The following is a 15,276-nucleotide window of genomic DNA, read 5'->3' on the forward strand; positions in this document are numbered from 1 at the left end:
CAAGCTTTTAATGAATTGCCATCACAAAAACCGTACACAAAAATAATATTTGCATATTCTTCGTTAGAAAACTGCATGTTTAACAGAAGGACTAAACCATCGAAGCAATTTTTGAATCGGCAAACAGTAAGTGTTCTGCCTCCAGGTGACATTCATCTCGTTTATTTCTAGGCTCAATGTAATTTATGAAATTAAATTGGTTGCATACTGAAACATTGATGCCCAAAAACTCGGAAACGAAGCCTCATCGGCCAAAAATTTTTTTTACGTTAAATGAAGAATATCAGTCTCTATATGACCCTTAATTTTTCGCCTCGAGTTTTGAATCACCCTGTATATAGTTGAGTGGAGAATACTCACTTTAGTGTATACTCCAATTTCCGGGGTCTCTTTCGTATCTGTCTCATAACCAGTTGTGAAAAATTCAAAGTGTATCCAATCGATGGGAAGTTTTCTCTTCCTAGAGAAATTCTGGAGAACTCCAGTCAGGAATGATTGAGTAAAATAAAAACCGGATAACCAAAAAACATTTGATGGTCCATTGTCAATCCAATCTTGGAAAAATTTGAGTCTGAAAATACAAATCTGCATTAGTCCTCCTTAGAGTTCTTGAAAAGTGTAAGGGGATACCACATATGTCACATATTCACATATTTTGATACATATCGTCGTTTTCATTTCAAAAGTGTGTAAGATGAAGGAAAATATTTGAAGATCAGTCACAATTACCATTCATATCCATAAAAATATTTCGACACAAAATGAATGTACTACAACTCTCATTTGATGAGCCTATTTGTAAACTATTTAATGAAGGTGTAAAATAAGTACTATGAAAAAGGGACCCATCATCATGTACATTCGCTCGAAAATTAAACTCATGAATTAATAATAACAGAGGTTAAAACCACCAAAGGGAAAGAAATTCATTTTAAAAAAATATACGATTCCATCAAGAACTTCTATCGCAGAATATAGAACTCTTACTGTAAAGAATAACAATGTTGATTATGAATTATTTTTATTATCAAGTAGAGGGTAAATGTATTAATTACCATAAACTGTTTCAGTCCTCCTTTATCAGTGTAAGACGGTCATTGATAAAAAAAATGAGCGAAGCCCCCTCCGACCTTTCTCTAGTCGACGCTCCTGACCAGCTCCGGTAGCCACGTATAGTACCCCGATTATGCGGTTATGTTTCAAATTGGTAGTAGTTGTTCTGTACCATAGCTATCATATTTTGCACATAGCATAGGGTGACCAGACGTCCGTCATTGTGCGGACAGTCCGTCAATCGTCTAAGAAGTCAGTCACTGGAATACGTCCGTCAAAATCTTGAATTTAATTTAGTATTTTTTTCAAGAAAATTTGCGATGGATAGTAAAAGAAGAAAGTGCAAATTTACGGAGTATCTTTCAAAACAATTTCCATACCTTGAAAAAAAAACTTGATTCTGAAGTCCAATGTACGAAGGGTCAATTCAGCATTGTATTTGGAGAAAGAAGGTTTATTATACGGCATGTTTCAAGTCACAAACATAAAAATGGTAAATGCAGCAGCGTCTTCCTCCCTGATCAAATATTTCAGACATTCAAATTTTGGGGATGAAGAAGCTTCTCTAGCAACGCCTGAAACTCTGTTCTCATTCCACAGTGTAATTCACAACCATTGTATTAAGATTATTATATTTTTGTTTTTGTGTTGTGATGAACTTGTTTTCGATTAATTATTTTTTTATCACTATACGGAATAGGAAACTCAGTAGCTGAAAGCATATAGAGAAACATCTCTTTTATTTTCGATTATGTTTAAATATTGGATTTTCCCGAAAATTTATCGAGCTTCTACCATCTATCTGGTTTGAATTTTTTAGTGATATGTCATAAAGAAAATTACCGATTATATCGTAACAAGTAAGATTTTATGAAAAATTATCCAAAACTGATTTGCATTTTTCGATAGATCATACAGGATGTAAGGGAAAAAATTAACAAAATTGAAGTCTTTTGAAGGCCCTGAGTCAACATATTTTGAAATTGCAACCATATTTTTGTCAAGACATGATGAATCTACAAAATGTAGTTAATAATATAGATACATACTCGGATACATACAGATGATTGATGGGTAAATTCCCAGAAGCTATGATGAACAGCGGACACTATGAAGGACGCATGATGAAAGGAGAAAGACAAAAGTGTTTTCGCATGCAGTTTTATTATTCAAAATAAATGATGATTCTTATAATTAACAAATCAGGTGCAATTGAAATTTTGTTTTGGTCTTCGAAAATAACACATATTGATTAAACTTCTTTTATCCAAATTAAATAGGTACATAGATAAAATATATCTTTATACAGGATATTTGTAAACAAATGCGAAGGACTAAGGGAGATGATTCCTTAATGAAAATAAGCGGGGGTAGTTCCTATAAACTTTTTTCCAAATCGACAGCCCTTCCAACATTCAGACATTGGAAGGCGATGACGAGTTTACAGTTTTTAATTTTTTTTTTACAGGTTCTGAAGAACACTGAGTCATAAAACTATACATATTATGAAGCACTGAGTAGATTGGTACCAGTTTCAACTTCGGCAAGCTCGTAGTTTAGGCGGTAACTTGCTATCGATTTTTTTAATGTGTCTCTCCCTTAAAATCAAAAGTTTCTGTTAAAATGTTGAAATTTGAGTTATTATGCTATTGTCATAGAAATGTACGAAACTAGCAGGTCGGGGGATCCAAGATACCGGGCCGATTCACCTTAAAAAAAAAAACATAATAAAATGAATTTTGTGAATACCGAGGCTAAAAACCTCTATTCTCCGCTATAAAAAATTAATATTATTCCAATAATATACCGGCTTAATGAATGCTACGTTGCTATTACTATAAGGCCCGGTTGATCACTTCAGGATTAAGCCGAGATTAAAGATGATCCTAGATTAACCTGACAGAAATGAACTGAAATGTCAAAATTAATCTAGGATAAACTTTAATCCCGAACTTAACAACTGGGCCTATTCATATAGAGTTTCAGATTTTACGAGAATCTACAACTTTTTCTTCAAAACAACAACTGCGCTGAAGGAAATGTGTCTCTCGCTCAAATTCAAACATTCCTGTGAAAATGTTGAAATTTGAGTTATTATGCTATTGTCATAGAAGTATACAAAACTAGCAGGTAGGGGGATTCAAGATTTCGGGCCCATTCACCTTAAAAAAAAACATAATAAAATGAATTTCGTGAATACCGAGGCTAAAAACCACTATTCTCCGCTATAAAAAATTAGTACTATTCCAATAATATACCGACTTAATGAATTCAGGATTAGGCCGAGATTTAAGATGATCCTAGATCAACCTGACAGAAGTGAAATGAAAAAAAATCAAATCTAGGATAAACTTCAATCCCGAACTGATTAACTGGGCCTATTCATGTAGAGTTTCGGATTTTGCGAGAGTTTACTACTTTTTCTTCAAAACAACAATTGCGCTGAAGGAAATGTGATTGACTGTTAGCGACACATAATATCAACCATCTAAATTCTGTAGTCTATACAAATTTTTTTGAACTCTCATTATACTATGTAGGAGTCTGATACTGAAATCCGTCATTTGACAAAATGAGTTGTCAGTTTATAGACTGACCAACATGTTCGAAAACTATTGATCTATTAATTGAATCGTTCTATAATTGGTCCTAAATTGATAGTCGTATTGTGAACAACGATATGCAGCGGATTATTTAAACACGAAATAAGTCTGAAATGTTTCGGATCATGAGACTAATTGAATAAGTATCTTGTTCGTATCATTTGTTGAACTTCATGATTCTGAATATTCTTCAATGAATGAAAATTTGATATCAACACACATAATTTTTTGATTTATTCGTCATCAAATCATCAAATGAATCGTTTCTCGAAAAGTTTCGAGTCTTGAGGCAAATAGAATATTGAATTATTTACATCATTATTTGCCGAACTTCAAAGTTCTGAATGAATTAAAATCTAAACTTGACAATATACGAGATCATTTTCGCAAGAGTTTCAATGAAATCTGAAAATTTTCATCATTCTGGATATCAACTCTCGAATCATCCATGAAATAAATTCAATTTTATCAAATATAACACGCAAAACGAAATGTTACTCGAAATCGGAATCTTGAGTAATTCGTTCCTAAAAAGCTCGAATCAGGTAGAAAAGTTTGAACCCTTCGTATCATTACTAACACGTGTTTTGCAGTAAACAAATGCCGATTTAATTTTTCTAACGGGCAATGTAACCAGGGTCGGCGTTGGGTAAAGGGATGAAACAGAGTCTCTGGATGAACGTTTCTCACAAAAAGAAGAATTCGAATTTTCATATGACGGTGAGGGCATTTGTTTCAAAATTTTTAGAGTACAAGGAGTATACAGGGTGTTTTACGAGTAAACAGACAAATGAAAACCGTGAATAGTGGGCATTCCGCTTAGTTCAAAATCACCCCATATACAGAGTGTCCCAACACTAGTGAATCAAAAGTCACAACACGATAGAGTTAACCAAATATTATCGAATAACACCAACATTAGTTCGACGAAAATGAACCGTTTCCAAAATAATCAGAATTTCATTAAAATACCTGAAGTTGCCGATTTTCGATCCATTTTTCTTAATAACAGGGCCATTTTGTGAAAAAGGATATCGATTTTAAATTATATTGAAATAAGATTATTGTTTTATCTCCCCAAATTGAAATTATTTTAAGTAAATAATCGATAACCATAACCTAAGTCTTATCTTAAGTAAATGTAAATTAAAACAATTGTTTTTTCTACATGATTTTTAATACTCAGAATAAACAGGGGTGATAATATGGGAGAAAAACGCTATCCGTAATCACAAATTGGCGTTGTGATTGAAAAAATAGTTCGAAAATCGGCAAGTTTAGGTTAGGTTTTCTCAGAAACGGTACATTTTCGCTCAACTAATGTTGGTGTCATTCGATAGTATTTGATCTACTCTATCATGGTGTGACGTTGGATTCAATAGTTTTGGGGCACCCTATATATAGGTTTCTTCGGGGTTTTTTTTGAAATTTCTCGAATTTCCGTTTGGCTATAACACCTGAAATTCTCGATCAAGTCGACTGAAAATTCATATTTAGCCTTGAGTTGTTAATTTCATTGAAACAGAGCATTAAAATTCGACAAAAATCAGGACCGGGCTCAGTGAGGCTTTACTTAACTTCAAACTCATAAAAACACGGTGTATGTAGTTTTTTAATCATTATTTTAACTTTTTTGTTATCTGCATTATTATTGTCTCAAAATAAATTGATTTTTGGATTGCCCCACCTGTTGATCATGTTCTAGAAATACTTATTTTGGTCAGACGCCTCTAAGGAATAGAGCACTTCATGAAAATTTATTTAGAAATTCTGAATTGATTTTATTCAAAAAATATTCTGTTGAATGTGTTCAACAATTATACCATATTCGGTCTTTAAAATATTCATTCACAATGATAAAATGTTTCAGAATTGATAATACCCAAATATGGATAGAAAAACTACGATATCTTGAAACTAAAAATTAAAACTTGATCTCCAGCAAAAATCTATTTTTCTATGGACAACTAGTTGTGTGAATAAAAACAAAGACAGAAATCGCGGATTGTCAGATCTGGAGATTCAGCAGTGCAATGTTGGGGTCCTACACTTCTAATGAAATGACCTGAAATACTGAGAAATACTTTTGCTGGTGCATGAATATCATCAATGTTTCAAGAACAAATTGTAATAAGACCATACTATAACGGAATCAGTGAAGAATTCGAAAGTGCATTCATCATACTTATTCGAAGTGCCGATTATTACCTTCACTAAAAGACCAAATGAGGTGAAAATCAGTTCGGAAAATTACTTCAGTTCCACGTTGTCCATGAAAAGCGATTCATTCGGAAGATATCAAATTATAATTATTATTTTCATGATAGCGTAGTTTTTTATTTCTATTTTTGTTCATTATCAATGATAAAGCTTATTATCACTGTAAATGACTTCTCTGAATAACCAGATATGCTATAAATATAAAAAACAAATATATTGAGAGCGAAAAAATTCAGTTGAACATTTCCAATTTCATTTTTAGATTTTCTCATTTGATTGGAGATCATATTCATCCCATTAATTAATGTGAAGTAAAAGTCAATATGCAGCGCTGTTTTTTCTAGAGGCATTTCTCCACCAAAATTATTCACTTAAAATAATTCACTGATAAGGCATAACAAAGTTTCATTGATTTTGAGAAAATCAATGCAGATACCTGAAAATTCAAATCTATGACGAAAAAAAAATACAAACAGATTGTTTTGCATGAGTTTTAATTTGAATATAGCCTCAATGAGTCCGGTCCTGTGTACGCCAACTTTAAATGTTCTGTTTTATTGAAACTTACAAGTTTAAGCGGATTATGAATTATTAGCCAAATCCAACTAAAATATTTGGAGCTATAGCCGAACGAAAATTCGGGAAATTTGAATATACTCCTCTGTATATCTGAAACGGAATGCCTAAGACAAACATATGAGGTGTTTCTGAACCCAGCTCAATGTCCTCTATTCACGGTTTTCGTTTGTCCGTTTACTTGTGAAACACCCTGGGTACTGAAAAATCGCGAAAGACTCCTCGAGCACTTAAGAAATGCCATTAAATCAAGGAGTCTCTTTTGATCCGCTATGATGAAAAATGTCAATATCCAGTTATTATAATTATTTGGGGTGATTCATTGAAAATCCCCAATATCTCGAAAACCAAGGCACGTTTTTCGAGTGTAAAATATATTTATCTGAACCGCCATAGATTCCCCTACCCGCAGGCTCCATATTATCCATTCAGTACGCCACATCCTGTATAATTATTATTATTATATCAATGTTTTGAAAAAAAAACAAACATGAAGCTCCTCTTGCTTCAAACTTTTTTTAATTATTTTGACTACCATTCACGCAAGATGATTTTTTTCGAAGAATTCAACATTCTTGTAATTATCCGTTCATTTCTTCAAGAGATACCCATTCCCAACCACCTTTGAGTATTCAACTCAATGCTAACACTGCATCAAGCATTTCATCTTCGGGTTGATTTTATTGAATTCTACAACTGACGTAACGTCTTCAACTTTCAGCCAAAGAAGATAAACAACAGTATCTCTCCTCAAGCTACTGATCACTTGTATTTTCTATGTTAATAAATAGATTTGGTATGTCTTCAATCAGTTTGTATAAACGTCAATTATGTTTTCGACTTAATATTTTCCGAAGTGATTTGACATTGTAATGAAATACGTAATTACTGAGAGTCTCACGTAGAACGGACTACGTAGCACTGATTTAAAACTCAAAAATGTTTTGACAAGCGTCTTAACCCAACATTTTCGTACCATACACAGTGAAAGGTATCCAATTTCCTTGGCCAATCCAGTGCTAAAATGAAACTGAATGAAGTATAGAACCTGAAAGTAAAACGTATTATTTTCGTTGATTCATTCCGGAAAAATATTTCAAATAAATATTAGTTCCTAATGTCGTGAATATACTGCCCAGAAATTGGATTACTCTTTTATACCTAAACAAATTCGGTAAAATTGTCTTTTGAATTAATCTTTATGTCACGAAACGCAGAGAGCCATTTCCTGCTCAAGCCAATATTTAGGCTAGAAGATTGTGGGAAACAGAGATATACCGCTCATGTTCGGTCGCCAGAGCCTCGTTCGTAAGAACAGGGTGCACCGCGAGAAGGTGAGGTTGGCATTTGAGAGGAGAGGCAGTATACGCACCCACTTTGAACTCCTCTGACAACTCAAAGGACACTTTCTACGAATCACTCGTTGCTACATTAAGTAAAATCCCAAAACGGGAACGTATTATCCTACTTGGAGACTTCAACGCCAGAGTGGGCAGATGTCAAGACACAGAACTATGGCCGGGAATAATAGGGAAACACGGCACAGATAGCATTAATTCGAACGGAGAACGTCTGCTGGCTCTTTGTGCAGAACACAACCTTTGTTTAACGAACACCTTCTTTATTACGAGACCCAATTCAAGGGGGACCTGGCGCCACCCGCGCTCAGGGCATTGGCATACTCTCGACTATGTGATCGTGAGAAGAAAAGATCTCAAAGAGGTGTTGGTCACTAAACCCAGAGCAGATCTGGAGTGCTGGACTGATCATAGGCTGGTAATCTCGAGAATGAAGATCTCAATGCTCCCAAAATACCAACGCAGGCCAAAGTTACTAAGAGAGCGCCTTCAAATCTCCAAACTACATAACCCTTCTACAAAGGAAAGCTTCACAGCTGCCGTCAAAGATAGCCTAACACCACCGGATTATGACGACGACATTGAGAGTTATTGGCTTCGCTTCAAATCATCTCTTACAAATTCAGCGAAAGAAATACTGGGCACAGAACGCTCCCGAAAATCCCCAGACTGGTTCGCCGAGAAAGAAACTCATATCGCACCCCTTCTGGAGGCAAAACACAAAGCGATGAAAACAGCAATTAACAAGCCTAGCGATGTTGCAGCCCAAAAATGTTTCAATAACATAAAACGCGAGGTTCGTCAAGAAATAAGAAAAATCAAGGACAGCTGGTGGAAAGAAAAAGCTAGGGAAATACAAGCTCACGCCGATAACCATGACTACAGGCTTTTTTTTCGAAGCTATTAAAACTGTTTATGGTCCAAGCAGAAAAGCTAACTTTCCTATAAGAGATACTAATGGAGCTATTCTAACTGATGACAGAAAAATTCTCGAAAGATGGATGGAGCATTACTCACAGGTCTTGAATCAAAATGACGACTCGGATTTGTCCATTTTAGACCTGCTCCCCTCGTATAGTCCGATGACATCGCTTGATGACGAAATCTCAATGTCGGAAATCATAAGTGCGATTAAAAATATGAAAAATGATAAGTCACCTGGTCTAGACGGCATTCCAGCGGAGATATTCAAGGTCTTGGATGAAGACATTGTCAATAGTCTCCTAACACTATTCCGCAAGATCTGGGAACAGGGAGATGTGCCACAAGACTTCAGAGACGCTTTAGTTATCAACCTCTATAAGAACAAAGGCGATACGTCGAATTGCAACAACTACAGGGGCATATCGTTGCTTAGTGTGGCCGGTAAAATTCTCTCGAAGATTATGGCTAATCGTCTGGTTCCACTCTTGGAGAAGCTATTGCCTGAATCCCAGTGCGGTTTCAGACCAAACCGAGGTACGGTGGACCTAATTTTCACACTGCGACATCTGCAAGAGAAGGCCCGTGAACAACAATCAAGGGTCTATACAGCCAACATCGATCTAAGTAAGGCGTTCGATTCGGTGAATCGGAGAGCGCTATGGAAAATCATGGCACGTCTTGGAGTACCCGAAAAATTCTTAGCAGTGTGTGAAAGCCTTCATACCAACAACACCGCTAGAATACAGCATAATGGTTCTACAACCGACCATTTCTCAACCAACTCTGGAATAAAACAAGGCTGCGTATTAGCGCCTTTACTGTTCAATATTTTCGCCATAGCTGTATCGATGATTGCTGACATGAGTATGCCTGTAAGAGGTGTTGGGATAAGATTCAGATTTGATGGTGGCCTGTTTAACCTGAAGCGCCTCAGAGCAAAAACCAGTACCAAGTTTATCACTGAACTTCAATATGCAGACGACCGTTCACTTATCGCTAGCAGCTCGGAGGATCTACAGATAATATTGGACACCTATAAACATATATACGAAGCTTAAGGCCTTAGACTCAATATCGACAAAACCAAAATCCTGGTTAGTCCGCCAGAAAGCCATCCAACAAATATCAGCCTGGAGAATGAAACTCTAGAACAGGTCGAGCAGTTCAAATACTTGGTAAGCTTCATAAATACTAGGGCTAACCTTGACAGGGAAATACACAACCGTATCAATTCGGCATCACGGGCATTCTGGAAGCTAAAGGATAGAGTGTTTCAAAATCACGACCTCAATCTGAAGACCAAGACAGCTGTTTACAAGGCAGTGGTCCTCCCAACGCTTCTTTACGGAAGCGAAAGCTGGACGCCCTACAGGCGACATATAAAACAGCTTGAACAAACGCAACAACGTCATCTAAGACAGATAATGCACATAAGATGGTTCCACAAACTTTCAAATGCAGAAGTCTTGCAGCGCGCGAGTTGTACAACAATTGAGACTCAAGTAACGAGGGCCCGACTGAGATGGAGCGGCCACATTCTGAGGATGCAAGACACAAGACTCCCCAAAATAGCTCTACAGGGTGTTTCATCATAAACTGGACAAACTCATATGACGTGTAGAGAACATCATGAGAATCATTTTTTTTTTATGAAATATTTCCCGTTTTCGAAGCATAAGGGAGATACACGGTGTTTAATGTCATTTTCGAGCGTTATTATATTGAGTGTGGTCGGTTATGTATAAGACTGGAAGTAATGGTTTCTTGTCATATCGTAGTATTTTTGGATGCTTCATTCAGAAATGGTGTAGAGCACCGAAAAAAAAATTACAAAATGGCGGAAAACCTGCAATGTTCGTGATTTTTTTTTTCGGTTGCCAAATTGATTTTCATTTCCTAAATTAACACAATTTTTAAAGGATATCTGTGAAAAAATTTTTTCAGATATCGGACACAACTTTTTTTTTACATGTCTACAGCGAAAAAAAAATTTAATTCGAAATTGATGAAATTTTTCACGATTGTACTTACTTTCATACCTAACACGAATATCGAAACAGAATCGAAAAATATCAAACGGTTTCGTTTTTACTGCCATTCAAATGTCCCGTTCGAATATCTGAAATAATAAAAAAACATGACACAGCTTGTGTTCTTAGGCCCATAATTTTTGAATTTGTATGTCGAAACATTTCAGATTACAAAATGAATTTAAAAAAAATCAGTGAAACTTCATTGAGAGTCGAACTCCCTGCTCTGAGTTAAGTACCTATTAAAATAAATGTGGAATCTGAATTGAGACTGTTCAAAGGTTTTAATTTTCGTTGCCAAGCAATGGCAGCTCATAGAATTTGACAGAGTATTTGAATTTAACTGAATATAATATTGCCTATCTTGAAACCAATTTATGCAGTTTGAGTAGAAATTGGCGGTTAATACTTCCCAGATATTAATGGCATGGCATTATTGCGGAAATTTCTACGAATAATTCCACAATTTCACAAACGCAACAAAAAAAACCTATTAGTATAAAATTTATTCATAATTCGTTCTCAAAAATATTGCCATTTTTCAGGATACACTTTCTCGCCCTTTTCGCCACACTATCCACCGCTGAACGAACCATTTCCGGGTTTCGGCGAATCTCTTCGGCGGCTGATTCGATTCTTTGAATCAGTTCTTCTCTCGAAGTCACTGGAGCTCGCTTATCATAAACAAGACTCTTCATATGACCCCAGAAATAAAAATCCATAGGTGTAAGATCTGGTTATAATATATATATAGGTCATTCTGGGAACGGTGAGAATTGTGCGGAAATTCCTGGAGACCCCGTAGCTGCAGCATTCTGTCTTGACGCTGCTTCGCGTCCGACAGATGACTAAGCACAATCCCGCAAAGCGCGGTGGTTGAAAAAAAAAATATATATATATTTATTTATTTATTTATATATATATATATATATATATATATATATATATATATATATATATATATATATATATATATATATATATATATATATATATATATATATATATATATATATATATATATATATTTGTCCAATAGACGTTTCCAGCCCCGATACGTTTCTAAGGCGACCTGAGACCCACATGATCCGAATGTTTTTTTCGAGTATATATGATGAAATAACGTTAATGAGAATTATAACTCCTTAGGCACACTTAGAGGGGAAAAGAATTCCTTCATTTGAAAAAGTAGCATAATCGATAATATTTTTCAAACCCGAGACATTGCACCAACTTTACAATCCCACATATACTCCAGCGGTAAATATGGCCAACGTTCACGATCCCGGCACTGTTGCCAGTTTGACGGGACTGGAGCCGACAATTTCGATGTATAAAATGACGCGAAAAAGTAGGTGTTACGGTAGAAATTCGTATATATGTGAGTTTGTTGGGAAAGAAGTATTTTCTCAATATTCTCATGAAGCAAATTCCCTTTTAACAGATTCTTCTCAAATTTTGACCCATTAATAACATAACCTTGAGAAGCCTGTATACATAAAATGATTGTAATAAAATATGAAAAATTAATTTTTAGCTTCCTTCTGAAATCTACAAGGGGGTTCCTGAAATTCGTTCAAATACTCCAACTATCATAAAAATGAGACAAAAATCAACAAAATTTATTAGAACACTGTTGAAAAAAATTGAGATCTAGAGAGCGAAATATGAATTGTTTTAATATTCCAGAGCTAGACTCATCACACCTAATTCAATGTGTTCAGTTTTATCATATCATCCTGTATGTCGAATTGAAAATAATTGTTTCACTTTCCAAGAAGTCCATGTCAAGCCCAGAATTCCTCCTCCAATGTATTTTCCACATTGAAATAAAAAAAAGAAGCAAAATCTAATTAATTCCTATAAATATCGCGTCAATGAATAGGTATGAGAAGTGAAATATTCCATAACAAGCTTCAAAACGACCAGAATAATCGTAAAAGCTTTCCTCGATAGGTACAATCATTCATTAATGCGAAACACTGAAATGAAATAACACAAACAAAAATGAAAAAATTGATAACTGATGTTCAAATTCCGTCAATATTATTTTGAAAGTTTTGCGAAATGAGAACCGTTTGTTTGTACACATCTGTTGAATTCTGATAAAGCCTTTCGATCCATTTTGCCACTGTTTCTTAATAGATCACAAAAATTCATCATTCAATTGAATGCATTCAATTGGTTTCTCGTCGTCTGGATATCCTCCTCATAAACCTCCTTCAATTTTACCCACAAAGAATTGTATAGAAGGTTCAGATCTGGTAATCTATAAGGTCATGGTTCCTAGTTGGGCCTCCTGGACCAATTCATTTAATTGGATAGGTATTGTCCAGGCCATTGCTTACTTTGAAAATGTGTTTCTCCGATTTTTATGCCCTGTGTCATGCCAGGAGAAATATTTTGTGGAAAGTTAATATTATACGAATGCAAAGGACTAAGGGAGATGATTCCTCGATGAAAATAAGCAGGGGTAGTTCCTATGAATTTTTTTCGAAATGGACCTCCCATCCAAGATACAGCCTTTGGAAGGCGATGACGAGTTTATAGTAGTTGATTGTTTTACGGGTTCTAAAGAACACTGAGTCATAAAACTATACATAATATGAAGCACTAAGTAAATATTATTACTCACACAATTTTTTAGATCTCATAATTTCATTATTTAGGGTTGAACATAACAACCCTTTATGATTTTCCTTCAAAAATTGTTTTCGTGGGATAGATATTCAAAAAACAAAATTCTCTTATGGATTCCTATTTGATTCGGGAGAAAAAATCGCCTGCAAAATTTCGATACATTCGATACTTTCTCGGAAGAAATATAAACTTGCAATCAGTTCTGGTTACTGTTCATTCCATTTCGTCGTAAAAGTGTTCCATAGAATGAATATTCTGAGATATTGTATGTCTATGACGGGAGATAAAGATGTTCTATGAATCTTTCTGAAGGTTAAATTACTAATTTCCGGAAGAAAATTATATCCCTAATATTTTAATTTAACAAATTGAAATTTCTTTCGATTAATGAGCATAATTGACAACAGTACTTTTCATTTTATTTCAGATACAATAACGCAAAACTAAAATAAATGTTCAAAATGACTACCTCTCGCTAAAATATATGCATCAACTCTCTGTCTCGTAGACCTTCGTATTCTTTCGAATATCCCGGTAGTATTTCTTATGGTTTCACACGATGATACTATTCGATCTCTGGAGTATTAAACGCATGATCTTCAGTGAACTGAGCATCATCATCATCACTGCAGATTCTCATATACAAAGAAGGTTTGTGATTGGCCATACAATTTGAAAAATTCAAGGTTGAATATTATCTCCAAGTTCTAAACATTCTACATACTGCATGTGGAGAGGAAACTCTTGTATACTGCGCTTTGCAATTGAATACTGTTGAAAATTTAATTTTCGACTGTCAAGGTTGAAATCTAATTGATTATTGGTTTATACAGCGTGTCCACTTTTAAAAGGGCCAAACTTCATGATGAGATAATACAAGTGATTTGGAACGAAAAATGTCATATAACACATAATCGAAATGTTATCGGTCATTCTTTAATATAACATTTTTTGATTTCACGAAATATTCCCAGTTTTTCTAATAGTATCAATCACACCACAGTTATCTCGTAGCCTAATTAAATTTGACCACATATCTGGAAACAGCAATAAATCTGCTACATGATGAGAATTCGTGTGTATGAAAAAAATTTTATTGCGGGCTTGGTAAGGGGATGGGATGAATATCACGATTCTGAAGTGAACAAAATTAAGACTTTTTTTCCAATGGTTTTATCAATGAAAAATTATTAATTATGGATATGTTTTCTTTTCAACAAAAAATACCCCATTCAGATTGCTTCCGAATGACATATAAGCTTTTTTTCTTGCTGCTAGTCTTCTTCCATTATATTTATTCATTACATAATTGTTTCCAGTAGAGGACAAGCCTATAAACTCGAAGGTTATAGATTACATACATGCATACATAAACTGTGTGGATAAACGAAAATGAAAGCGAAAAATACAAAACTGAAATATCATATACAAAAAAGAAAAAAAAATTAGATATAACACCACAGTTCCTCACAGAGAGGACTTCTACCTGTCATAACTGTTTTTGAAACCGTTTACCGAGGTCGATCGCACTACGCATTCAGGGAGACGGTTCCAGTTGTGAAATATACGGTTAAGGAGAAAGTGTTAACATATGAATATAATGACTAACAAGATAACAACGAAAAACTCGACACATTCCAAACCTTTATTCGATTGAATGATTGAATATTGAAATTATTCACATGGAAATCATGAATTTATCTGCAAAATCAAATAACCCAAATGCATAAACTAAATTTTAATGATATAGATTTTATGAAAACATGTGAAGAAAACAAATTACTACTAGTACTTATACACGTAATAATTGCTCGAAATGTCCACCGCCCTGTTCAATACATTTTATACATCGTTTTTGTAGTGAATCTGCAA

The 15,276-nt window shown here is 34.7% G+C and overlaps 1 protein-coding gene across 1 annotated transcript in view; it reads right to left on the reverse strand.

The window, feature by feature from the left end:
- The window catches only part of LOC123316425 (dynein axonemal heavy chain 3), a 2,043,583-nt gene that overhangs the window by 55,064 nt on the left and 1,973,243 nt on the right, over positions 1–15,276 (reverse strand). The window contains exon 54 of the mRNA XM_044902499.1: positions 361–571. Coding sequence (XP_044758434.1) covers positions 361–571 — 211 coding nt within the window. The remainder of the gene's footprint in view (positions 1–360; positions 572–15,276) is intronic.

Source organism: Coccinella septempunctata, chromosome 7 (assembly GCF_907165205.1).
Source record: "Coccinella septempunctata chromosome 7, icCocSept1.1, whole genome shotgun sequence".
In the NCBI taxonomy this organism is placed as follows: Eukaryota; Metazoa; Arthropoda; class Insecta; order Coleoptera; family Coccinellidae; genus Coccinella; species Coccinella septempunctata.